Source organism: Erinaceus europaeus, chromosome 8 (genome assembly GCF_950295315.1).
Source record: "Erinaceus europaeus chromosome 8, mEriEur2.1, whole genome shotgun sequence".
Taxonomy (NCBI): domain Eukaryota; kingdom Metazoa; phylum Chordata; class Mammalia; order Eulipotyphla; family Erinaceidae; genus Erinaceus; species Erinaceus europaeus.
Window position 1 is genome coordinate 114,174,841 of NC_080169.1, and position 27,673 is coordinate 114,202,513.

The following is a 27,673-nucleotide window of genomic DNA, read 5'->3' on the forward strand; positions in this document are numbered from 1 at the left end:
AGGCTATAGTTTGTAACAGGTTCTTTCTAGAACAATAGGAAGAAAATATTATGGCCACTGGGACCCAAGAAACTATTCTAATTTCTTATAATATAATAAACACACACACACACACACACAGTCAGGTCATCAAGATCTATTAAAATTGAGAATCAGGCAAATATAGAGAAATTTTAATTAGTGTCTTTTGGGCTTTGTTTAAGAACAGAGCTTCAATCCCTGTGGCAAATTTTGGCTGTCTAGTCATCACCAAAGGAATTTTCTGGAAGATTCCTGTCTCACCCAGATCCACTCTATTCCCAGGAAAAATGTGTAAGAGAAGGATATCATAGCTAACTGGGGCCATTCCCCAGTTCCCTCCCACGGGGTTTGAAGACTGACTCCTACATGGAAGAACCACAAAGAGAACCAGTCATGTTTCAGGGAGAAGATGAACATTTATTGGGAGAAAGTAAGGACAGAAAAGGAGAAGAAAGTACAAGCCATGCCGAGAAAAAGAGATAAAGGCCCCAAGCCTTCTGGTCTTCTCAACTTTAAAGTCTCTTCAGAGGAAGGATGAGACCTTCGGGGGATGTACTTCAACCTTTGTCTTCAGGTGTTCTCCTCTGCCTCCATTTGCATGTCAGGGAGGGAGGCAGTGCTGGGGCAGGATATGCAGACATACTGGGCTTCTGGGCTTGCCCCTGGGCCCTTCTCCTGGTTTCCTGTGGGGCACAGGGTGAGGGGGCTCCTTTCCCTATGCTGCCTTTCTTTCTAATGTACTTGCTGAGCTGAGCTTCAGGAGCCCTTGTCTTGGGCTGACCTCCATCACGACTGAAGACGCTCTGATGTCCCAAGCAGGCCAGCCATAGGGGCATGAGAATAAAGGTCTCTTGGGACTAGAGATGAGGTCACATTAACTAAGTTCACTTCTCCTACTTCTTTGCTTTCTTCTTAAGTTCATAGCTGATTGGCCCCCAATTTCTCCGATTGTGAATCCATCAGAAATGTTCAGTTCTACAGAAAGATCTTGTCAGTTAGCTAACTGGGTTTTATGCATAAAACTGACCATTCCTCCTAGAGCTCACTAGTATTTAATCTCCCAGAGAAGATACAGAAGTTCATCTCCTTAAACTGTCAAGGCATTTTCCTAGGAGACAGATTATTAACATTAACAGACCATAAATACTATCATTCACTAGAACAACTTGACCTCTATGGATCCAGTCAGTCAGAGATGTGACTCTCACAGGAAACGGAGTCTTGTGTGTGTGTGGGGTGGGTGGGGCATGATGGTCCAGGCATACAGTTTCTCTTCACTGTGTATATGCACATACATTTGTGGAGGTGGCCAATGCATCCTTTGCAAGGAACCAACAATCTGTGGATGACTGACATAACAATTTGGTGGTCTGTACTTCCTATGGCATCACTCCAGTTATAAATATCCTCTTCTGCTCCCTTCCTAAGTATTTTTTTTGTTCTCTCAAGGGAGGCCTCTATCACTCTGCTCTCTTCTCACAGATCCACCGGTAGCTTATGTCACACGAGGCAGCATCATAGGTGTTTGTTAGGCCTATGGTCACACAGCCAAACTCTGGGTGTTGATTGGTGATGCTACACAGGCAAAAGAAACATAGCAAAGCATGAATTCCCCTGTCTGAGCTAATTCCTAGTCTCACCTTCCCACCTTTTCTCCCCAAATCTACCTGTAAATGGTACTTTCTTATCAATTCTCTTTTGAGCTTTTATGGACTCCACGTCTTGGACTGAGACACTCAGAATCTGATAAGGAATCTCTTGGGTCATCACCAATTTGGTTTCTCCCAGAAAAAAATGTTTCAGTGCAGAGTGAACATGTTTATGGCAGGAGGATCAAGAGGAGAATGATAAAAGAGATTTCTCTTCCTTTCCTATGCACCCTGTCTTTAGGAAAAACTTTGTTGATCCTTCCTCCTACCTCTTTTTTCCTGCCATGCAACCCCTTTTCAGTCTTACTGGGAAGAGACTAGTTTCAGGGAAATGTCATGCATTTTGGAGTCTAATGGATGCAGGAGTTAAATAATTTTAAATTAATTACTTATTAATGCTTATTAGCTTGGTGATATTCGATATATTTTTCAGCCTTGCATTCTCAATTCAACCACTGGTAAGTGGGGATTAACAGGACCCTTATCTGTAGCATCCTTGTGATTATTGCAGGACATGGCATGTGTGAAGAGGTCAACATTAGGTAGATACTGGATGAATATGGACTTCTTCCTGCCTAGGGGAAGCCCAGTTACAGGCTGGTGAAATGAATTGCTTTCTGACTCAACATCTTCCTGTGTGCATTGTGATGGTGCTTCACCAATGCTTACGTCTGTGAAATGATACATAGGCGTAATTTTTGGTTCATGCCTTTAAATTTACAACCTAAAGGTTTAGACATATTGCTTCTAACAACAATTCTCCAGAAAAATAAGTCACATCTGAGAAACATTAATAATAAAATACAATCTACTGGTTAAAGGAAGGCTATTAAATGTAGCAAAAAAATTTACTATATATAGGGAATCATTTGGAACCCAATTTGAACACAACAATTTGTTATATGAACACTCTTCTCTCTACTCAGAGAAGTTTGATAGTCTTTATAATAAGAATATTACATACACACACTCACACACTCACACACACAACGAATGGATTGGGAGGAAGACAAGATAAAGCAAACTTGCTCTAATCCAGCAGAGGCCCACTGAATCTTAGGAGTGGTATCTTGAAGCAAACCAAGATACCTCAAAGAAACTGAATTCACTTACTTGCCATTGAATAAACGATTGTTGATCCAGAGCCACTTTTTCTCTGTACTCTTGTACGTTAGGCCAATAAAATACTTCTCTGCACCAATTATATCCTGGAGAAATTTCTAGAAATGGATATAACAGTTTAGCAGGAATTTCTGTGTTGCTGCCTCCCAAGTAGCCATGGGCCCATGATTGTATCTGATTCTGGGAATAAGAAAGTCTGTTGGGGTGTCCAGACTATTTCTGACACTCATTATAAACCCTAGAGAAATAATTTTGAGTTTACAAAAAGCATCAAGATCATCTAGAGAGCTTGTGAAAACACGAATTGCTAGTCTTTCTAACTCATTATGTCTAGTGCAATGGACCAAACATTTACATTCTTGATAAATGTCCAGGTGATACTGATGTTACCTCCAGGGATCACAGTGAAGATGTGGACAAAATGCACGAGATCATCTATAAAAAGGGGATTTCAAATACTTCTTTAGAAATTTCCCTCTGCAAGAGATCACTTCCAGTGCCAAACATTTTACATTCTAAAGAAGGTTGGATCAAGTTAATCTTCTGACTAAATGAAATTGGAGATTTAAAAATATGTTGCTAAAGTAGATGTTCTACGATAAAGTTTCAATGTTTACTGTATATCTGCTAAATTGACTCTAATCCCAGAGCCCCTAGTTTCTGCATCAAATTCGTGCATCACACACACAGAACTTTAGCTAGAAATCTGGGAGTCCTTGGGCTCTGTGTCCTAGTTTTCACTTACCTTCTCTCATTCTCCGTGATGATTACCTTTACTCACTCATTCCCAACAACAAAATTCTCTTTCTATGAAATGTCTCCTTTCAAGAATTTACTGATTTAAAAGACATTTTTGAGTTTGCATGATGTGTCAGGCATTGCACAAACTGGGATATGGAAATGAATTAATTTATCTTCAAGAAAATGATAATTAAAACAAGAATTATCAAACTACAATCAGCAGTCCAAAATCCAGACTGTATCTATTTTTGCAAATAAAGCTTTTTTAAAGTAAAAATTTTAAAAAATATTTATTTATTTATTTCCTTTTTGTTGCCCTTGTTGTTTTTTTTATTACTGTTGTAGTTATTATTGTTTATGTCCTCATTGTTAGATAGGACAGAGAGAAATGGAGAGAGGAAGGGAAGACAGAGAGGGGGAGAGAAAGATAGACACCTCCAGACCTACTTCACCGCCTGTGAAGTGACTCCCCTGCAGGTGGGGAGAGGGGGCTCGAACCAGGATCCTTATGCCAGTCCTTGCACTTTGCACCACATGTGCTTGACCCACTGCACTACCGCCTGACTCCCTTGTAAATAAAGTTCTATCAGGCAACAAAGTCTGGTGTTTAGTAGACTGTCTATAACTGTTTTGAACTCTTTATAAAGAGTTTAGTAGTTGTGGCAGAGATCATATGATCTGAAAGGCAAACTGATATTCTGTCTATGGCACTAACTAAAACATATGGTTCTAATCCTTTGTTTATTGGAATCCATAATGATTTCCTAGAGGAGCTGTGAAGCTTTTGTAGTTTTATTACAAATAGGTACATATGATGAAGAGGGGAATAGATTTCAGCATTGTTTCTAAAATACCAGTAATCACAAACATGTTGGAGATTCATAGTCTGATAGGTATAATGAGGTATTTCAAATGTAGTGTTACAACATATGTGCAAGAAAGTATAAATGACCAAGTCTACATGGATTTGGACTTTTCTAGAATGACCAAAGATGAAATATCACTTAAGATGAGATTTAGGAAGTAGTTGTTTGTCAGACAAATACAAGAGAGAGGGTGTGAAGGTTAGGTTTAGACTTCTAGGAAGAGAGTTAAGTAGACCACATGTGTGTGACAGAGAAACATGAAAACATTGGAGGAACCACAAGATGCCCAGATAGATTGGTGCAGAGGTGGAAAAGAAGTGGATTGGTGGACAAAACTATAGAGAAAACAGAGGCTTGACTTTATAAGACCTTAAATTTCATGCTAGAGAATCTGGATTTTAACCTATTCATACAACACACAGTTTTGAGGCTTAGAGATGTTAGCATGCCATTCTATGAAGGGTAATTGTTCAGACACATCTAGGAAATGTATCTTAGCATTCCAGGCTTGTGCCTGCCTCAGGTTTTACAACCCATGGCCTAATTACTTTGTGGGACTGACAACTTCTTATTTTTATTTTTATTTTATTTATTTATTCCCTTTTGTTGCCCTTGTTGTTTTATTGTTGTAGTTATTATTGTTGTTGTCATTGTTGTTGGATAGGACAGAGAGAAATGGAGAGAGGAGGGGAAGACAGAGAGGGGGAGGGAAAGAGAGACACCTGCAGACCTGCTTCACTGCCTGTGAAGTGACTCCCCTGAAGATGGGGAGCCGGGGGCTCGAACCGGGATCCTTCCGCCGGTCCTTGTGCTTTGCACCACCTGCGCTTAACCTGGTGCTTTACCGCCTGACTCCCAGGACTGACAGCTTCCATAGCTTCTTAAACACCAATAGAGCCAAGGTTCTGCACCAAAGTGCCGCACAACAGCATGATAAGATACATTATGTGAATGAGGAGGTATGTTGGTCCTTGCAGCTATATATCTGCTAAAATCTTAATGGTGCTAGTTAGAAGAAACATTGAAGCTTGCTAGAAAATATTTGATGGCCTTGTTATTCGTTATCTCTGGTACACCTTTCTGCAGATGTCCCTTCTCCATCTCGTTCCCCTTGTTAATGAACTATATTATGCCTTTTGCTTATGTAAGAATGTTTTAGAATTCCTTTGATGGATCCTACAACTAATTAATAAAAAGCAGAGAATGCTGGTGACTGGTGCGGCAATACTTGCTATCTTCCCAAAGGATGAAAAAAGGTGTACACCACATCAAACCCCCTCCTCCGAATCCCAGACTGGAGTCTTTGGGTGGTTATTTATTTGTGAAAATACTACATGAAGGCTGCAGTTGTGAAGAATCACAGATAATAGAATAAGAAGATAAAGATACATGTGGAAAAACTGAGAAATGTTATGCATGTACAAACTATTGTATTTACTCTCAACTGTAAAACACTAATCCCCCAATAAAGGGAGAAAAAAAAAAGAAGATGGAGATAAGAGCTAGAAGGATTACGAAGACATTCAGGCAAGAGATGAACTAACTATTCACTGTAGGGGCAAGAAAAAAAAATACAAGGTTAGCAAGTAATTTAGGAGCTAAGAGAAAAGGTCAAAGCCAGAAAACCATCAGTATTTGTATTTTAGACACAAATGTGTATAAAAGTTGTCTAATGAGCTTCAGGAAACCTCATAGATATGAGTTGGCAGTTAATATACCAGCCTGCCATGGGTGACATGACTACTCATAACTACTAGAAATATAAGAGGAGGAAAAGCTGAGAGAAAATATCATGCACTGGGTTTTGAACACATGTACACTTATATGCAAACTATTTTTGGTGCTTTTGAGACATCCAAGTGAAATCTGATGATTTGGTCTAGAGGAAAATTTGAGCTAGAGCTGCAGAATCGAGAGTCGTCAGATGTCGATTGGGGTGGTAAAATTTTGGGGAATTAGCATTAAGCATAAGTGATGGTGAATGAAAGAACAAAATTCAGATCCACTAAAGTTTAAAAGGTGACTATAGGAATAAAGGCACTCAGTTGCCTACCCTGTTTCCCTCTTCCTTTGTCTTTTTTTCTCCTTGTAATATTCCTGATTTTCTGTCTTAAGTCATTTTTTTCCCCATCTAAGTTGGATTCTTAGTCCAAGGGGATTTGCACATTCTGATTCCTATTCTTTTCTGGGCATGTTTTATAAAGATTCAGAAAATACTTTCTTAAAAATTCTCTGGAGGACATTATAGGGAAAAAAAGATTAAGGGATATAGGGAAGAGGGGCAAAAAAAAAACCCCCTATATAGCAGTATATCTAGCACTTAGAAAAGACTTAGGATCTAAAGTAAAGGCAACTGCAAACTGAAATAAAATATAATCTGCAGGATAAGAAGTGACTTAATTGTAGTCCAGGATTTGCATGAGTGAGTTCTCAGTTTGATACTTTGCTTATGCCAGAACAGTGCTTTGTTCTATCTTTCTCAAAAAAATAAATGTTCTAAAAAAATTAAATAACTAAATGAAATTGATTAGAGTGGCCTTTCGGAGTTGGAGAGACAGTTTTCTCATTTAGTTGATGCATGAAGTTATGTTCCTATGCATGAGTTTCCTCTTATATAACATTTGGATCATAATTTCCACTTTGAATTGTTATGAGGATGAAAGAAATGTTAGAATAAATCTCTCTGCAGAGCGTTAGCTGCTTTGATGACCATCACTGTACACTGCGATTCCAGTTTTGACCTGAGTATTTTTTGACCTGAGCCTTTCTTAAAGTCATTATACTTCCTGAGCCTGACATCTGATATGCAGGTGGATCCAAGTTATTGTCTAAGGAGATGATATCACGCCTGGGAAAAGGTCTAGAAAGCTGCATCAGGGAAGAGAGTAGCTCCCAAATATGGGAAAGGTGCATACGTATTGTTGACTGTAAACCCATCGATTTGATGTGATCTGGGGCCCATATTCAGCTTAGGGATGCATTGGATCGGCCTTCTCGTGGTGCATCCCGTGAGTAACCATTCATTGGGGAAACTGACGATCCTTCCTAGCCGACTGAATCCACATGGATCCCAGTCACTTTCAAAGCCAGCAACAAGCAGCTCCTGACAGCTTTCAACCTGACGCTGTTGACTGGCTACAGAAGAAGGGCAAATGCTAGAAGAAGAAGAATTCAGCTTAGGAGCATATGTGACCTCTTCATCCCTGTATGTCTGAGCTCGCAGTTTGTGGTCATGAGTAGGAACATTCCAAGCTGCCCCAATTTCAGGACCCATCTTCCTCAGGTGGAACATAGAGTATGTTATCCAGCCTCCCTTTGGAGGATGGAACAAACTAGTATAGCCATGGGCCATTTGGAATATAACTAAAATAGGCCTACTAGCTATCTAAAACAGAGACCTCAAATCTTCATCTGCAATATTCCAGACTCTAGGTTCGTGATTAGTCAACAATTTGTTTGGCTTTATATGTTAACTCTTTTTTCAGCCACCAGGGTCCAGATGCTACCATGATGCCAACCTGACTTCCCTGGGCAGATGACTCCACCAATGTGTCCTGGAGCTTCACTTCCCCAGAGCCATGCCCCACTAGGGAGTGAGACAGGCTGGGAGTATGGATTAACCTGTCAATGCCCATGTTCAGTGGGGAAGCAATTACAGAAGCCAGACTTTCCACCTTCTGCAACCCATAATGACATTGGGTCCATACTCCAAGAGGGTTAAAGAATAGGAAAGCCTGGAGGTGTGGATAGACCTGTCAACACCTATGCTCAGTGGAGAAGCAGCTGCATAAGCCAGAACTCCTACCTTCTGCTCTCCATAAACAACCTCTATCCATACTCCCAGTGGGAGAGAAGTGATAGGATGAAGATAAGAGGACTCTGCACTCCAGCTCTGTCAGCACCCAGAGAGAGAAAAGGAAAAGGAGAGGGACATATGGAGGTAGTTTTGATGTCATGAGTGGCTTAGAGGGAGAGGATTGAATCAGAAAAAGAAGGGGCAACTATGTATAAATGTGGACAGATAGTTGTAGAGAAGATGGATGGTCCATATCTAAAACTTTAGGGAAACTGTGGTGGATTGCAGTAGAGAGAGTAAAGGTTTAGAACTCTGGTGGTAGGAACGGTGGGAATTCAAAACTCTGTCAACATGTAATTCTGTAAAATATATAACATGTACATATATATATGTACATATAAATATATATACACAAAAGAATAGGAAAGCTATCAGGGGAAGGGATGGGATACGGAGTTCTGGTAGTGGGAATTGTGTGGAATTGTACCCCTCTTATCCTGTGTTTTTTTTTAACTTTAAAAAAAATATTTATTTATTTATTCCCTTTTGTTGCCCTTGTTATTTTTTATTGTTGTAGTTATTACTATTGTTGTTATTGATGTTGTTGTTGGATAGGACAGAGAGAAATGGAGAGAGGAGGGGAAGACAGAGAGGGGGAGAGAAAGACAGACACCTGCAGACCTGCTTCACGGCTTATGAAGTGACTCCCCTACAGGTGGGGAGCCTGGGGCTCGAGCTGGGATCCTTATACCAGTCCTTGCGCTTTGCGCCATGTGCGCTTAACCTGCTGAACTACCACCCAACTCCCTATCCTGTGCTTTTTGTCAGTGTTTCCTTTTTATAAATAAAAGTTAAAAAAAAATCATTGTTCTTGGTTGTGGTGGTGGGGTTTGTGTGTATGTCTGGGGGGATAGTTAATGGTTTACAATATAGTCACTGACACCATTGACACAAGAATATACTTTCTAATCTCCCTGTGAAAGTCCTCAATGCTTTGCTTTTCATATTACTATTAAATTTTGAAAATCACTAACTTTTCTTAATTTGCATCTTTTTTTGTTTATCAGGCAGGCTGGACTGTAAACTGATGACTCACATCTACGAAGTTTCCTGCAGTTTACTAGACAGCTTTTATACACATGAGTATACTTGGCCACTTCTTGTCCTTTATTGTTTTATTATATTTTTTTGCTCAGAGCACTGTTAAACTTTGGTTGTTGGTGATTTGAGCCTGGGACCTTGTATGAAAATGCTGTGCTATATAGCTGTGCTATCTCTCCACTCCCATTCCCTGTCCTTTATGTGTCCTGGTGCTAGAATGCCAGAGTCTCAAGTGAGTGACCATGGAACATGGATCCCTTTAGCTCAAGAGGGTCATGGGAACCCACCTCACTGCTACTGAGAAGAATCTCAGCCACCACATTCAGAATAAGGAGTTTGAACTCTCAGCCAGTTCCTCCCATTTCCCACCCACCTCACCCCAGCTCACACACTCAGTGCCCGGTGGGACCCACCCCTATGTGATGGTGCATGTGTGTGTGGATGCTTCTCTGTGCCATCCTAGTGTTCTCACCAGTTCCTCTGGTCTGTTGATAATGGCTAGACTTGACCCTTGTGCTTCACAATAGTTCTTGCTTTTGATCCAAGACAGTTCATCCGTGGACAAGAAAAAACATTTTCCTTGGTAAAAATCCCATCCTTTGCTGCAGGCTAAAGAATTCCAAGAGAAGAGTGAGAGAGATTAGTGAGTTTAGGTGTGATCCTTGGAACTAAGCCTTAAAGTGGTAAAATATAGGTTATTTATGTTATTATTATTTTCTTCTTCTTTTTTTTTTTGCCTCTAGGGTTATAGCTGGGCCTCAGTAGCCTGCACTACAAATCCACTGCTTCTGGAGGCTATTTTTTCCCTTTGTTGTTTATCATTATTGTTGTTGTTATTGCTATCATTGTTGGATAGGACAGAGAGAAATGGAGAGAGGAGGGGAAGACAGAGAGGAGGAGAGAAAGACACCTGCAGACCTGCTTCACCACTTGTGGAGTGATCCCCTTGCAGATGGGGAGCTGGGGGATCTAACTGGGATCCTTATTCTGGTCCTTGCACTTTGCGCCATGTGCACTTAACCCGTTGTGCTACTGCCCAGCTACCTATTTATGTTATTTCTATTGACACAAGTCTTTAATTCAGGATGAACTTTTTTTTCAACCAGGGTTATTCTGCCAACATTGTGAAGCCACTGCTCCTGGTGTCCCACTTCCCTCCCTCCCTGCCTCCCTCCCTTCCTTCATTCCTTCTTTCCTTTCTTCTTTCATTTGGATGTGAGGGCAATTGTTTGTTTGTTAGTTTGTTCCTTCCTCCCTCCCTTCATCCTTCATTCTTTCCTCCCTTTCTCTCTCTCTTTCTTTCCCTTTCTCTCTCTCTAATTTTATTGGAGAGGGCAGAGAGAAGTTGTGTGAGAAGGGCAAAACAGAGAAACATAAACATATGCACACCTGTTTCACCACTCATGAAATGTCCCCTCTGCAGGTGGAGAGCGGGGCCTGGAACCCACATCCTTGCACATGGTAAAGTGTGTGCTTAACCAGGTGTGCCACCACCCAGGCCCGCAAGGAAGAATTTTTATTCAATCTAGTCTCAGTTTCCCTATCTACCACACAAAGGGAATGATTTAGGCGGTAACACTTACACAAAACAACAATGAATAAATAGATAAATAAATAAATAAAAGGAAAAAAAGGCATTGGTAGTATCTGGTAGATAATGCAGCAGATAGAGCCAGAGTTGCAAAATATGAGGACCTGAATTTAACCCCTGGAATCACACATGCCAGAGTAATGCTCTGTTTTTCTTTCTCTTCCTTCCCTCTCTCTACTTGTTTCTTTCTCATTGACAAATAAATGTATCCTTAAGAAAAGAGTTGTGGGAGTCGGGCTGTAGCGCAGCGGGTTAAGCGCAGGTGGCGCAAAGCACAAGGATCGGCATAAGGATCCCGGTTCGAACCCCGGCTCCCCACCTGCAGGGGAGTCGCTTCACAGGCGGTGAAGCAGGTCTGCAGGTGTCTATCTTTCTCTCCTCCTCTCTGTCTTCCCCTCCTCTCTCCATTTCTCTCTGTCCTATCCAACAACGACGACAACAACAATAATAACTACAACAATAAAACAACAAGGGCAACAAAAGGGAATAAATAAATAAAATAAAAAATATTTAAAAAAAAAAAAGAAAAGAGTTGTTCTCGGTTCGAATCCCGGCTCCCCACCTGCAGGGGAGTCGCTTCACAGGCGGTGAAGCAGGTCTGCAGGTGTCTATCTTTCTCTCCTCCTCTCTGTCTTCCCCTCCCTCTCTCCATTTCTCTCTGTCCTATCCAACAACGACAACAACAATAATAACTACAACAATAAAACAACAAGGGCAACAAAAAGGAATCAATAAATAAAATAAATATTTTTAAAAAATTAAAAAAAAAAAAAAAGAAAAGAGTTGTTCTCGGTTCGAACCCCGGCTCCCCACCTGCAGGGGAGTCGCTTCACAGGTGGTGAAGCAGGTCTGCAGGTGTCTATCTTTCTCTCCTCCTCTCTGTCTTCCCCTCCTCTCTCCATTTCTCTCTGTCCTATCCAACAACGACGACAACAATAATAACTACAACAATAAAAAAAAAAACAAGGGCAACAAAAGGGAATAAATAAAATAAATATTAAAAAAAAGAAAAGAGTTGTTCTAGGTCCCTTAAAACTTTGCCCAATGTTATTATCTTAAAAAAGGACTAGAGGAAATGTCTTAATAGACTCATTACAGAAGATATCTATCTGTGGGGTGAGGGTGGGGGTAGAACCATGTCCTTTATTACCTGTTCCATTATAGCTCTGTGTGGGAACGAAGCCCATATTGGTGGTTCCAAAAATCTGTGGGACTGAAATGAAAGAAGGAAACCTGAAGGCAGATGGCACAATGAATATAATCCACCAACACCAGAGCCACTGTTTAATCCCTGTGACTATTTGTCTCTGGACAGTGGAGGTGTCAAGGGCTCTTGGCCATTCTATGACAAGAACTTTCAGATATTCTTTCTTTGAATCTTCCATCTGAACTACATCACAATTTGCCATGACCTACATCCCAAGTCCTCTTTTTCCTCTTTCATTATGATTGGACACCATTGTAGTTTCTGGCTGACTTTTCAGATAGATGGAGAAAGAGAGGGGAAAACATCCCATCACTGAAGCTTCCCCCAGTGTGGTGGGAACCAGGCTCAGACTTAGTCTGATTATATGACAAGGTGGGTGGCTTCCCAGGAAAGCTTTCTTGCCAACTTTTGGATGCATTTTTTAAATTATTATTATTTGCCTCCAGGGTTATAGCTAAGTAGCTAGGACTCACAATTAGCTTCTTACTCTCACACTAATAAAACATATTCCCAAGGGACCTGGTGGTGACATACCCAGTGGGATACACACATTACCATCATGTGCAAAGACCCACTTTCAAGCCCCTGCTCCCAACTACAGGAGGGAAATTTCACAAGTAGTGAAGCAGAGCTCCTGGTGTCTTACTATGTCTCACCATGTCCATCTACCTCTCCCTTCTCAGTTTTTCTGTCTCTATCAAATAAGTGAAATAAATTATCAAATAACTTATTAATTACCAAGTATCAAATTACCAAATAAACAAAAGAAAGTAAAATTATATATATATATATATATATATATATATATATATATATATATATGCCAGGAGCAGTGGATTCATTGCTTGAGCCCTAGCAATGATGCTGGTGACAACGAAACCAAAATAAAACAACATAGCAATGGCTATAGACCCCCAAATGCCATGACTGAGCATTCACTTTTTATTTATTCTTCAGTGCAAAGACTATTTGCAGTATATACTAGTATATATATATATATATATATATATATATATATATATATATATTCTTTGTCTTTAATTTTTATTTTTGCATGTTATAAAAGAAAGTGAAAAGAAACCTCAGAGCCATTTACTCAAGCTATCTTGGAGGGAAAAAACTTGCTTACAGGAGGTTTGAGCTTTCCCTGCAAATTCTACTACAAACTTACAAGCCATTCTCTTGAGTTACTTCCCATGGCTGGGATTTGAGAAGTCTCCAAACACTGAAAATCTCCGTGCCCAGATGAATGTGTTGGGACTGACAACGTTCATCTAGTGAAACAATAGTTTAAGAAAATGAATTCTTACAGCTATATTGGTTAAACAAAAAGAAATGAGGGAAAACAAACTTGTTATAAAACCCATCATCACAATGTCACATGCCTAGTGGAAACAGGTATTTGCTTCTTGAACAGACCAAAAAATAGTTTGACAGTTGAATCCTGAAACTAAGAGACAACATATAGATTTACCTCAGACATGAGTAGAGGTCTGGAAAATGGGTGGAATTCAAGTTACAGAATACCATAGTTTCATGAGTGTTCATGTAAGAACAGCAATATTAACATGTAACCATATTTTACATTGAATACTTGGCACCTTGGAGCTAGTTTAATTTTGAATGATCAAAGCCCTCCCCAACAAAACACTTGCGATTTTTCAGTTACTCCATTGCAAATGCAGGCTATCTGGAGCAGTATTTAAATTTGAGATCACATTGTTCAAAAATATATATATATATATTATATCATCCAGTACTCTTTAGGCAGATGGCAGTCAAGTTCCCACATGGGTTGGAACATACTTCATATAAGACTGGTTTTAATTTACAATTTTTTATCTTTATTATTTTTTGGATAGAGACAGCCAGAAGTTGAGAGGAAGGGGGAGACAGGAAGACAGAGAGTCACCTGCAGCCCTGCTTCACCACTTGTGAAGCTTTCCCATGCAGGTGGGGACTGGGGGCTTGAACCTGGGTTCTTGTGCACTGTTACCTGTGCGCTCAACCAGGTGTGCCACCACCTGGCCCCTAGACTGATTTTAATTTAATGTCAGAACTTTTCACAGGAGGAGCTGTCCCAGATTTGTAACTGTTCAGTGTTGTATTCACTTCACAGTGTATCAAGCACCAACGTCGCCAAGGGTTGGTTTCAAATAACCCTTCATATATATATAGTTATATCAAAACTGATAGTACATAGTATAACTGGAAAGAACTAAACTTAAAAGGATATGCTGAAAGGATGGACTTTGTGAACACAATAAATAAAAAGTTTCTGCCCCCTCCCTTATTTGCCGACCCCCAACAAAAAACAAAAACCCAGTTATAATGTACATGGTAAATTGTGCACAGCAGATTTTTAAAATAAAAAGTAGACTCAGGAACACATCCAATTATAAGTGATTGTTAGGAAAATCACATAAAATAATGCAACACATAAAAGTGTCAAGAGTAATCGTCAGGTGTGCGAAATCCCTCGGAAGCCAGATGCCCATGACAAGCAGAAATCATCCTAGCAGCACCACTAAGAGGTCCACAGAAGATTCTCCAAGGTCCAAGTGGCATGGGTAGGTGGAGGATCTGAATTTCATACCCTGATTCATAGTGTTCACAATTCCATGTGCCATTTCAGAAAGACTCCTTGTTGCCTGCTGACATGTCGCCCTTGGGTGTGGAGGCGGAACCAGAGGAGCCCTTGTCTGTGCTCTCTGAGCAGCTGCTCTGGTTCTGCTGTTTTGACGCTGTATTGGCGGTCACTGTGGACGGGGAGGGGGAGCAGGAGCGAGTCTTTTCCGTAAAGTCTGTGATAATGACGGTGACATCGCCCACAGTTACTGCCAGTTGCTATGCAGTGCTTCTGTTCACATTTTCCAGCGGGGGTCTTGAGGTGTGATTCGTTTCACTGGTCTTTGCTGTGGCATTTGTAGGCTGTATACTGTTTGCTTCACTAGGAGGGTCTTTCAGAATGTCAGAACTTGGTTTTGTTTGGTATTTTTCTTGGTAACACTAAGACTAATTTCCTTATCTTTTTTCTGGTTTCTCTTTGTCTTGCTTTTCTACTTTTTCCTTTTTCTCCTTTTTTTTGGAGGTGGTGGAGTAGTATACTGTTATGCCACTTGTTGTGTGTGCCACCAGCTGGGAATTGATCCAAGGCTTCTGGTGGAGGTGCCTTTTTTCACATTGCAGATGCTGCATTTGAGGCTACAATCCCAGAACCCTTGGTCTGCGGCAGGTTTCGCTTGTCTTTTTGGCCTGATCGGGCTCTTCTTGCAGTCCATGGTCATGGATAGGCTGTATCCCTGCCCCCTTCCCACCCCTAGCACCTCTATGAGGAGAAACTCAGTCCCTGAGTCATCACGGACTGGCCCCCACCCTCACCAGCAATAGCCCATCCACCCGTCCACCAGCTCTCAGCCACTGGGGCTCCAGCTCCTGCCTCCGCTGCTGCCATTCTCCGGAGTAGCCTCACTAGTATATTTTTTTATGAGACACTCTTGGTATTAGAACTGAACAGAAATCCAGGAGTCGGGCAGTACCACAGTTGGTTAAGCGCATGTGGTGCAAAGCACAAGGACCTTGCAGCAAGGACCAGAGTAAGAATCCTGGTTCAAGCCCTAGCTCCCCACCTGCAGGGGAGTCACTCACAAGCGGTGAAGCAGGTCTGCAGGTGTCTTTCTCTCCCCATCTCTGTCTTCCCCACCTCTCTCCATTTCTCTCTATCCTATCCAACAACAATTACATCATTAACAACAACTATAATAACTACAACAAGGGCAACAAAAGGGAATAAATAAATAATTTAAAAAATTTTAAAAAAGAAATCCCTAGCTAGGATTTTTTATCCCTAGCTAGGATATTTTATGAGTTTTCCTTAGAGCTCCCTGTACAGGGTGCTTCTAGTTGATACAAAGATGAAGAAAAAAGCAATGATAAAAAAGACATGACTTTCTCTTGGGGATGTGTACTGTGCTGTATATAAAGCCCTAGGACCCCCTTTAAGGAAGCTGGGTTTAACAGGTTTTAGGTCTGCCTCGAAGCTTTATCCTCCTAACTTCCGACATTGAGCCCTGTGTTGTAGGAGTGACAGTGAGCTGTTTGTCTCCTGTTGCTTTTTTCTCTTTTAGAAAAGAGGTGTTGAGAAAACTGTGGTATATATAGACAATGGAATACTATGCAACTATGAAGAACAATGAACCCACTTCTCTGGCCCATCTTGGATGGAGCTAGAAGGAATTACGTTAAGTGAGCTAAGTCAGAAAGACAAAGACGAGTATGGGATGATACCACTCAAACAGAAGTTGAGAAGAACAGAAAGGGAAACTCAAAGCAGGGTATGACTGAATTTGGAGTAGGGCACCAAAGTAAAAATCTCTGGGTTGAGGGCAAAGATGGAAGTTCGTTTCACTGGGGTGGGGAGGGGATGGGATGGGACACTGTCTTCTTATAGTGGGAATGGTGTTTATGTTCACTCCTATTAATTTGTAATCATATAAGTCACTATTTAATTAATATGAGAGGGGAAAATTGATTGAATGTCTCAAACTTTTTAATGCACAGACCATAAGCTGAGTATTTGATATGTTGACTCTCTTAAAAGCTTAGACCAGGGAGAACAGAAGCAACCAGTGGCACAGCTATATACAAATAATGTCAAAGGACATAAATTATGGTGATATTGTGTATGATACAGCAAATCCTAACAAATGGATATTTCAAAGTTAACCCAATTGCCAAATAATGTGATTATAGCAATAACTATCTATTGCCTTCTTAAACCCTAAGACAAAGGAACCCCCCGCTTCCTCTTGTAGAGCCTATATTTCCCCCAGTCCTGGAACCTCTAGGGTGGGGCTCACTTTCCTGCATGCTTCTCTCAATTCGTACCAAGTGATATTGCATCTGCTGATCTGAATCTAATCAACACAATGAGTACCACCTTGGTATGCTTCACTTCAGACTGTGTCCAGAAACATCAGACATGGAATGTCAGCCTTTCACCCTCATTACTAGGGTGAGACCTTTCCTTTCATAGTATTCTCTAATTCCATTCGAGGTGGTTCACTTCCAAACAAAGTCCCAAACCTACATATAGACCAGGTCTCATGAGATAGGGCATATGTTCACCTGTATCCATAAATTAGGGCAAAATATGTACCTGAAAGCAAAAGTACACAATACTCTGCAGTGAGTCAGTATCAATTTCATAATGAAATAGTATCTAATTAGATTTAGATACCCTCCTCACCTACTTCCCATTACACTGCTGTCACTCACTCCAAAGCTAACCTTAGCAAAGTAAGGACTGCAGAAGCTGAAAAAGAGCAAGAGACTGACATATTTAACAATGGCTCTTTAGTCACTACCAGGCCACCCCATCAGCTGGGGCCCTATTCAGGGAGACCTGAGATTCCCACACAGATGTGATGGGCCTAGACCTAGAAAAAATCCCTCTCTCCATTGTTACCAGTCATCTCTATCAGGAACAACAAAAGAGACCCCTTTGTGGGCCCACATAGGACCTTGCCCTCAACGTGGATCAACAACGGTAGAGAATGTTCCATCTTCTGAAGGGAGCCTGGACAACATACTCTATGCTACACCTGAGGAAGATGGGTCCATATTGGGTGGGGCAGCTTGGAATGTTCCTACTCATGATCACAGAATGTGAGCTCAGATCTACAGGGATGCAGAGGTCACATAGGCTCCTAAGCTGAATATGGGCCCAGATCAGATCAAATCAATGGGGTTTATAGTCAACAATATTTATACCACTTTCTCATATTAGGGAGCTACTCTCTTCCCTGATCAAGCTTTCTGGTTCTTTTTCTAGCCATGACATCACCTCCCCAAACAATAACTTGGGTCCACCTGCATATCAGATTTCAGGCTCAGGGAAAACAAACAAACCAACCAACCAACAAACCAAAAAACTAGTATAGCCACAGGCCCTTTGGAATATAACTGAAATATGTGTACTAGCTATCTACAAAACAGAGACTCCCCCCCCCCCCCAACTCTTCATCTGCACTATTCCAGCCTTTAGGTTCATGATTAGTCAACAACTTGTTTGGCTTTATATGTTAACTGTCTTTTCAGCCAACAGGTTCCAGATACTAGCAAGGTGCCAACCAGACTTCCCTAGACAGACAACCCCACCAATGTGTCCTGGAGTCTCGCTTTCCCAAAGCCCTTCCCCACTAGGGAAAGAGAGAGACAGACTAGGAGTATGGGTCATCCTGTCAATGCCCATGTTCATCGGGGAAGCAATTACAGAAGCCAGACCTTTCACCTTCTGCATCCCACAATGACCTTGGGTCCATACTCCCAGAGGGATAAAGACTAGGAAAGCTATCAAGAGAGGGGATGGGATACAGAGTTCTGGTGTTGGGAATTGTGTGGAGTTGTACCCCTCTTATCCTATGGTTTTGTCAATGTTTCCCTTTTTATAAATAAAATAAAATAAAAAAATAAAAGAGGTGCTGGATGTAATCTTTTAGCTTCTCTGTAGGGCTGAGATTTCATCATGCCAATTCCTTCAGTTGATGCACACATAGACAGTGTTTATAAAGTACTCTCAGAATATTCCATTTCAGTGCTTACAGTCAGAAACTACACTCACTCTTGCCTTAATTAATAAGAACTTTTCTTCTCTGTGTGCATTCGTTTTTAGTTTTTATTAAGCTATACACGACATATAACGTAGTCTAAGTTAAAAGTGTACAATGCAATTATTTAAGTTCAGTAGTTGTAGATATTACTTTGGGGAGGAGATTAGTTCTGTTCCCTGTTATTCCATGGCCATGCCTCCTAGAAGTCTCTCTCCTTTGATAAACTTCTTTATTACAAAATCATCACTACAATAGAGCTAGCCAGCACTGCTTTACCTCTCATAATTATTATACTTTGGGTGGTGATAGCAGGTAAGATGAACCCTCTTAATTTTCTAGTATTAATGAAGTGTTGGTTACTGTAGGATCTTTGTTGAACATTAGAACCTCAGAACACATTCATCTGTTAATATCTATTACAGCTCCATAGACCCTTTGTGCAAAAGAATTTCATGAGAAAACAGCCCTGGAGAAATTTCTTTGAGAATTCAGCTCAGTGGTCTGAGAGTTGACTCAGTTAATAAAGCACTGGACTATCAAGCATGAAGTCCCAAATTCAGTCTCTGGCAGGACACGTACAAGTGTGATGTCTGGTTCTTTCTCTCTGGCCTTCTATTTTTCTCAGTAATAAATAAATACAATCTAAAAAAAAAAAAGAATTCAGCACATAAGAAACAGGAGGATGAAGAAGAGGAAGTTAGTATCATATTCATTACCTGTTCCATAGCTTCCTGTAGGAATGAAGCCATCATTATTTTCACCAAATATCTGCGGAACTGTAAACAAAAGCAGCTCAGCTCCCGAGGCTGATTTATGTAACTAAGACACCTTTTCCTATTCCAGGGGACTGTGGAGCACTGGAAATATATACATTAATGTGAACTGCAGAGATAGGGACTAAAGGTAAAATGCTGAGCTCTCTGACTCAGGCCATGGAATATGTGTGTATATTTCCCATGAATCACTGCCTCATGTTCATGTCTTCTTCCTGCTATCCTACACGTAGGGAGTTGCATCTTTGATTGGGTCATAAGGAAGACATTACCCAACTGCTGCCTCCTAATCATGCTTCCTTCCTCTTATTTTCTATTTTGGCTTCTGGGGTTGGGGGAGATTCATCTTGCTGCTAACGCAGTATAACCCTGTGATACAAAGCTGTTTGTTCTAAGCATTTAACTGAGTACATTTCTATGTACATAGGGGAAATTTCTCCATCTATGTATAGTCTCAAAAGCTTAAGATGCACCTCAGATGTAATCTATTACCATAATGAATCAGAGCCGTAGTTGATTCTAGCAACAGTAACAGGTACAGCAGAAGGTTTAGTCCAGCTCACACAACTAATATCCCAGCTTTATTGTGGGGTTCTGCCCATCTGCCCTGGCCAGTTCTCTGTGTCCTAGGTAGACCAGGAAACCAGACCTACTGTGTGAAGCCCAGGAACCACAGGGCACTATTCATACCGGACCTACTGCTGGATCCTAACCTTGAATTCTGAGAGAAGAGACAGCTAACAGGACATTATGGGGCTGGGAAAGAGCTTGTTCAGATACTCACAATAAAACAAGAAGAAAGTCATTCCCACAATCTTCAGCACCACTACAACAAACACAGAGGTGACCAAGTGCCAGTTCATGATGGAGGTGGTGAAACCTGCAGGAATGGGAATGCAGTGCTACCATCGGAATTTGGGACAAGGACACATATTCCACTAGGACACAGGTCAGCCTCTTTTTTTTTTTTAAATCAGTGATTTACAAAGTGATAAGATAAAGGGTAAAATTTCACATTGATCCTACCACCAGAGCTCTGCATCTCCATTGCCTCCATGGGAAACTGCAATAGTTCTCCCAAGGTCACAGGTATGTTGACTATTATTTCTATATCTATATATTTATCTATCATATAACTATTATTTCTATATCTATCTATCTATCTATCAATCATCTATCTATATGTCCATTTTTTTTCTATGCCCTACCTTTCCTTTCTTACTAAGTCATACTTATACCTATTACTGCTTCCAAATATCCTTCTTTTTTTCTTCTTCTTTCTCAGGGTCCTGATGGAATTGGGGTTCAGAGCCCTCTGTTCATCTTGCCTTGACATTTCTACCCTATCTGAGAGTATGAACCAAAATTCTTTATGGGGTACAGAAGGTGGGGATTCTGGCTTTCATAATTGCTTCTCCACTGGACATGGCATTGGCAGATAAAGCCATCCCCCCAGACAGACCAGCCTCTTAGAGCACCTCAGAACATCTCTAGGGAGACTGGGAAGACAGGTATTGCCACTTACAGGTTCAAGGAGGAAAACCACCATGTGCCCAAAAGATAGACCAGATCTTACTTTGGTCTGTGTGTCCTTGAACTTGATTTGCTGCCTATCTTTTTACTAACTCCTTAACTGTAGCTTCAGGCTTGTTGTCACTTGTCTGGTCTCTTGTCTGATGAAATAAAACCACTCCTAGATTTTAAGGACTCCTAGCTCCCTACAATCTTTATTTGGAGCCTTGGCTAGCCTACCTTCTGCTACCAAAGTCTCAGTCTTCAAAAGACTATGTCAAGAGCGTGACCAATAAGGCAGGTGACCCTGAAGGGGTTGGCACTGGGGGAAGAGCCAACCATTTGGCAGAGAAGATAGACAGACAGACTCACCTGTTCGCTTCCTGGAAGGCTGGCGGGTTTGCACGCAGAACTGTTTCTGGTGGGTAGAAGCTCCAGTTGAGGGTTTGCCCCTTCTGCTCAGACAGTGTCCTTCCTTCCTTAATGTAATCTCTTGGTCTTGGCAGAATCTCCAAGCAAACTCTTCTTCCTGTTCAACGTCCTTGGTGACAGCAGCGGATGAGGCAAGGAGGGGAAGGGAGTCCACAGCCTCTGCCAGAGGGAGGTGCCTGCCAGAGGGGTTTTACTACAGCAGCACATTCTCCAGAGAATGTAATTGGCAAAGCAACTACACTGACACAGACTCAGCCTTCCTCCCTGTCCGAACTGCCTTGAAATGCAATAGGAAGAACACAGAGTAAAAGGCAAATAAATAAGGAATTTAGGGCAAAAGATTTCAGGAAATTATTTGTAATATCCTTGCAATATTTCTGCAAGTTTGAAATTAGGCCCCCACAAAATGTCAGGAAAGGGATGCATCTGAAGGCACTGGAGTTAGTGAGCTCATTTTCTGTGTTTCACTTGCTCTAGTTGCTTTCACACAGCTCTGCTCAGTTTCCTGTGGGTAAGAAACTTTTCTCCCTGGTTGATTGAGCTCCACCTCTCAATTTCCAGACCACAGGGCTCCTGAGGATGCTGAGCATTGTTGTTTCTGGGACATGGCTTCTTCTGGGTGCCAGGGCAAGAGGGAAGGTGGGCAACATTCATCCTATAATGGAATAGTCCATTAAATCCTAAGTTCTCCTTTCACTATATCTTCCTGGATATAGACCCTATAAGAGCTCATTACGAAAGTTAGTTTACAATGTTGATAAAGAAATGAAACGAGAGAATTGGGACCAGGTGGTGCCACACCTGACTAAGCACACACACTACTGTGCACAAAGACCCATGTTCAAGTCCCTGGTTCCCACCTGAAAAGTGAAAGCTTCACAAGTAGTGAAGCAGGGCTGTAGGGATCTCTCTGTCTCTCTCCCTCTCTCACTTCCCCCTCTTCTCAATTTATTTCTGCCTCTATCCAGACATACATATATTCTGCCCCCAGGGTAATCAGTGGGGCTCAGTGCCTATACTACAAACCCACTGCTCCTGGCAGACATTTTTTTTCCATTTTTTGTTGTTGTTATTTAATAGGACAGAGAGATATGGAGAGAAGAGGGGAAGATAGAGAAGAGGAGAGAAAGATAGACACCTGCACACCTGCTTTACCAATTGTGAAGTGACCCCCCTGCAGGTGGGGAACCGGGGGGTCGAATAGGGATCCTTGCACTGGTGCTTGGGCTTTGCACCTTGTGTGTTTAACCCAGTATACCACTGCCCGCCAACTAATATGTATGAAAGACTAAAAAATATATAATCTTGCGCATGTAGTTGTTGCTATTGTTAAGATGTCTGGAAGTGTAGTCTTTCTAAAGGAGTAGGTAGTGGCCTAGGGGGTATTGTGACCAACAGAGCATCTGATTTGTAAGCATGAGGCTCCAAGTTTATTGTTGGCATTAAATGGTGGCCTCTCTTTCTTGCTCATCTATCTCTCTCCTTCTTTCTCTCTTTTTGTCTCTATCTCTCACTGACAAGTAAATAAATAAATCTTTGAAAGTGTATAGGTAGCTAAGATGAAAGTAAATGATCGATTGCTGATGACAGATACAGATGATAGCTAGCTAGCTAGCTAGCTAGATGAATATAGGTAGTCAGACAGACAGACAAACTGATGATAGATGTCTAATGGTTAAATTAGAAAATTGAGATCATTGCCTGTATTGTTTTCTTTTTTAAATTTCCTTTTGTTGTTCTTGTTGCTTTGTTGTTGTAGTTATTGTTGTTGTTATTGATGTCGTTGTTATTGGATAGGACAGACAGAAATGGAGAGAGGAGGGGAAGACAGAGAGGGGGAGAGAAAGACAGACACCTGCAGACCTGCTTCACCACCTGTGAAGCGACTCCCCTGCAGGTGGGGATCTGGGGCTCAAACCGGGATCCTTACGCTGGTCCTTGCACTTCGCATCACCTGCACTTAACCCACCTGTATTCTTTTCTAAGATATATACTATAGATGAAACTAACACTATTACAGATCTGCTTTCACGTCCAAATACAGACTGTGATGATGACTAGTTCATGTGTAGTATTCAGGCATAAACACGTATTATTTATGTGACAGCTGAACAGCAGTGATCCTCCTAGTTAAGTGTAGGCCAAAGGTCATGAGTTCTAATGGCTCTACCATTAACGAGCCAGATGGCTGTGACTAAGCTACTTACTTTAGGTACATACCCACTGTATCATCTGTAAATAGGAATAAATAGAGAAACTGTCACATGGGCTTGTTTATAAGAATTAGCAAGAAAATGCTTACACTTTTATTGGCACAACACCTGGTCCTTTGTTTATGAATTCATAGTATTGAGGAGATTTTCTTTAAAATTGTTTTTCATTATTTACTTTCCCTTTTTTTCCCTGATGTTTTAGTTATTATTGTTGTTGTTGTTGATGTCATAATTGTTGGATAGGACAGAGAGAAATGGAGAGAAGAGGGGAAGACAGAGAGAGGGAGAGAAAGATTAACACCTGCAGACCTGCTTCACCGCCTGTGAAGCAACTCCCCTGCAGCTGGGGAGCCAGGGGCTCAAACAGGGATCCTTTGGTCCTTGTGCTTTGCACCACGTGCGCTTAACCCATTGTGCTACTGCCCAACCCACTTGAGGAGATTTTCTAATACAATTCATGCACAGTAAATACTCAAGTACAAACATCTTTGGATACAACCTAAATCACTTCCTTAAGACAAGTGCTCAGAAGTGCTGTCTCAAAAGACTTAAATACGTGTTGAGAGTTCTAGATGAGCCATTTCTCCAGTCCTGATAGTTCTGAAACATTGAAGCTGCTTTGCATTTTACTTGGATAACTCCTGAGTTTTAAAAATGTGATCAACTCTAATTTCCTCTGGCCATAGTGTAATTACTTGTGCCTTGTAGACCCCTGGTTTCTGTGAGAATACTCACTGCGTTAGGCACTATGGACTTCAGTGACTTGGTCATTATTTTTATTTCTATTTTATTTAATAGGACAAAAAAATTGAGAGGGAAAGAGGAAGACAGAGAGGGATAGAGAAAGATACCTGCAGACCTGCTTCAGTACTTGGGAAGCTTCTCCCCTGCAGATGAGGAGTGGGGCTCATACCTAGGTCTTTATGCATGATAATGTGTGTGCTTAACTGGGTTTACCATTTTCTAGCCCCTTGGTTGTTATTTTTTAGTGACTTTTAAATAATACGGTGCTGTGGAACTAACCTAGAATCCTGTGCATGCAAGAGTCTAAGCAGTTTCCTGGACTCAATTAAATTAACAGAGAGAGAGAGAGAGAGAGAGAGAGAGAGAGAGAGAGAGAGAGAGAGAGACTAGAGCACTCCTTAGCTGTGGCATGCGGCAGTGCTGGAATTGAACCTGACACCAACCCTCTGAGGTGTCCTTAGGTAAGCAAGTCTGGTGTGTTACTACTAGATATCTCCCTGTTTCTGCCTCCAGTTTTTCATTCTGTATACTTAGAGAGCAGGATAGGAGAGAGAATGAATGAGACTTGGAATGTAGGAGGAGACATCAAAGCATCACTTAGCCACCCATGGAGTCCTCTCAGGGCTGTCAATGGTGCTCCTGTGGGGGACTTGAACACAGGAATATATAGGGGAGATATATATATACCAAACATTGAATCAAGAGTCTACAAGCTTCAAAAATAGGAGCAAACATATTTCCTTGTGAAAAAACACACAATTTGCATATTAATAATTCAAATTGTGCCTCTGTTAAAAGCACGACTTACCATACAGGTATGAAGTAATGAGAAGATCATATTGCTTTAGAGAAACTAGCAAATAGTGCAAATTTAATTAACTGAGAGAAAGAACTAGAGTTTCTACAAGATTATTATTATTTTTTTGCAAGTAAAACATTTCTCACAGATGGTTTCTTTGGTGAACACAACATTCATAATAGCTTTTAGAGGAGATAAATTTCAGAAAGATTGTCTACAGAGTCAAAGAAAAATTTTATGACAAACAATCGAACATTGCCAAATGTAGTATATCCAGAACTACTGATGCTTAGCAGATTGAAGAAGGCTGAGAACTACTGGAGTGCAATTAAGTAGCCTGTGTAAGCAGTTGAATGCAAGGGTATAAGCAACAATTCCAGACAACTGGCTATATTCATTTGCAATGCTGATTGAATTACAATGGAGCCCATGGTAGCTATACTATCATGATGTGATCTCTATCTGTGTGCTAAGAAAAACTTTGGTACTTTGCTGGGGAAAGGTTAAATTAGTAAGTGTGACTAGGAAGATGTTCTGTGACAGGGTGCATTAAAGACAGTCATGATAGTGAACTTCAAGCTACGATAGTGACATTTTGCAATGGCAAGGAAGTGAAACCTGTTTGTTGCATCACTCATAAAGAAATGCCATATGCTAAAATATTCATGAGTGTGGTAATTAAAGCTGTGAACCAGACATGCTTGAAAGGCCTAGAAGTGCAGACACCTGAGGACTTTGCACTAGGAACTGGATTCACAGTATAATTAATTATCTGCTGTGTTCCACACATGCACCAGGTACCAGTATAAACAGCCCAAGGAACATTCGCAGAGACTTAATATGTGTCATATTTAATTGACTCAGAGGAACCCATTATTTTTCACATTTTGACACTTCTGAATGCCGGCTATTTCATAGTCAATCACATGAAAGCACTGTGCCATGACCTAATTGGCTAGGTCTAATTTTCCCTCCAAATTTCAGTGTCTAAAATGAGAATGAAGCTTCCAACTGATGGCAGCTTAGATTCTGTACAACAAGGTAAGAAAATGCCACCAATAGATTTAATCCAGAAGGTTTTAAACTTGAACAACAACAAAAATAGTCTGCAAAAGCAATGCACCAACATCGACTCAAGAATGAGAAGACCGTGAGTGTCCACACTCACAGACAGTCCTGAGAGTTTGGGGACAAGGAGCAAATAAAAGCTGCACAGGGATATTTTCAGCAGTGACAATTTCTGTGTTGAGATTAGATCATTATCTTTGAGGAACAGAAATCTTTGGTCTTATCAAAGTCTATTGAATTGATCCCATGCATGGTTGTAAACGTCAGACCTGCTAAGTTGGGGGTGATGACTGGTGAAAACAGTGAGATAAGCTGCAATGACAGCATGACAGGGCACAAATGTCATCCATTTGTTTGTTGATAATTATCATGTGTTATTTTGCCAATTTACATCTCAAGATCATCCCACCCCTGTTCTGAATGAAGAAACACCTTCCTTTATGTGTTTCTAAATGGTTTTATGGCCTATAAACCAGTACATTGCAAACTTAAATGGTTCTCATTGCGTAACAAATGAGTGAAGCTAACTAGGTATAAAAAAATAATAATAAAGAATTTTGGTCCATACTCCTAGAAGGGGAGAAATGTTAGGGGAAGGTGACCTGAGGGCCCAATTCTATCAGGACCTGGAGATAGAAGAGGCAAAGAAGAAGGACACTTGGAAATAGTAATAGGTATAGGTATGACTTAGAAGGGAAGGGGAGGCAGGGCCACAGGAAAAAACGAGCAAAAATATAAATAGATAGATAGGTAGATAGGTAGATAGATAGGTAGATAGATAGATAGATAGATAGATATGTAGTCATAGAAATAACAGTCAACCCAAATCTATGACCTTAGGAGAACCACTTCAGTTTCCAATGGAAGGAATTGGGACACCGAACTCTGGTAGTGGGAATGGTGTTGAATTGTAGCTTTGTTATCTTATAATATTGTAAATCAATATTAAATATCTAATAAAAAAGAGAAACACCTGTGAGAACTATATGGAAATATCATGATTTATTAACCAATTTTAAAGATTGGAGAAAACATTTCAAGTAAATTCAAAAACAAATCAAGAGTTAGAAATGTCTAATTATTATTAGATGGTCTGAAGCTGGGAACTAATCTTTTTTTTTTTTTCAGTTTCATGTTAGTATTGCACATTGTGATATGACATGAAATTTAGCAAATCCTTTAAACTAGCAGCCATATTTAACTGCACTTTACTTCATAATGGACAGCAGTGGCTTTCAAGTACAACTTCTCCTAAATGTGAATAGAATATTTATCCTATAGCTTTGAAGTTATAGAACATATGCTGAAATTTTTTTTTATTTTATGACTTTAGAAATGTGTTTTTCATCAGGTTTCACTTGTGAAACTAGTTTTGACAGAGAAAGTTATTCAGTTATTTAATGCTGAACAAGTTTTCCCAAGCTAGA

The 27,673-nt window shown here is 40.7% G+C and overlaps 2 protein-coding genes and 1 pseudogene across 4 annotated transcripts in view; 1 reads left to right on the forward strand and 2 right to left on the reverse strand.

The window, feature by feature from the left end:
* Positions 1-417: 417 nt before the first annotated feature.
* CLEC5A (C-type lectin domain containing 5A) lies at positions 418-21,881 on the reverse strand. Of its 3 annotated transcripts, XM_060196728.1 has the most exons (7): positions 21,363-21,878; positions 20,263-20,358; positions 19,422-19,481; positions 12,038-12,100; positions 9,769-9,905; positions 2,784-2,890; positions 418-1,596 (listed from the first exon to the last, which is right to left on the reverse strand). In XM_060196728.1, exons 2-7 carry the CDS (start codon positions 20,339-20,341, stop codon positions 1,482-1,484), a joined length of 561 nt encoding a protein of 186 aa, XP_060052711.1. In that variant the 5' UTR covers positions 20,342-20,358; positions 21,363-21,878; the 3' UTR covers positions 418-1,481. The 3 variants fall into 3 exon arrangements, with proteins under 3 accessions (XP_060052711.1, XP_060052713.1, XP_060052712.1); XM_060196730.1 differs by lacking the exon at positions 12,038-12,100 and having other exon boundaries at positions 21,363-21,881; XM_060196729.1 differs by lacking the exon at positions 19,422-19,481 and having other exon boundaries at positions 21,363-21,870.
* LOC103112819 (RING1 and YY1-binding protein-like) lies at positions 14,267-15,889 on the reverse strand (annotated as a pseudogene).
* The window catches only part of MGAM (maltase-glucoamylase), a 169,720-nt gene continuing 162,450 nt past the window's right edge, over positions 20,404-27,673 (forward strand). The window contains exon 1 of the mRNA XM_060196722.1: positions 20,404-20,427. The gene's annotated coding sequence lies outside the window, so the exon portion shown is untranslated. The remainder of the gene's footprint in view (positions 20,428-27,673) is intronic.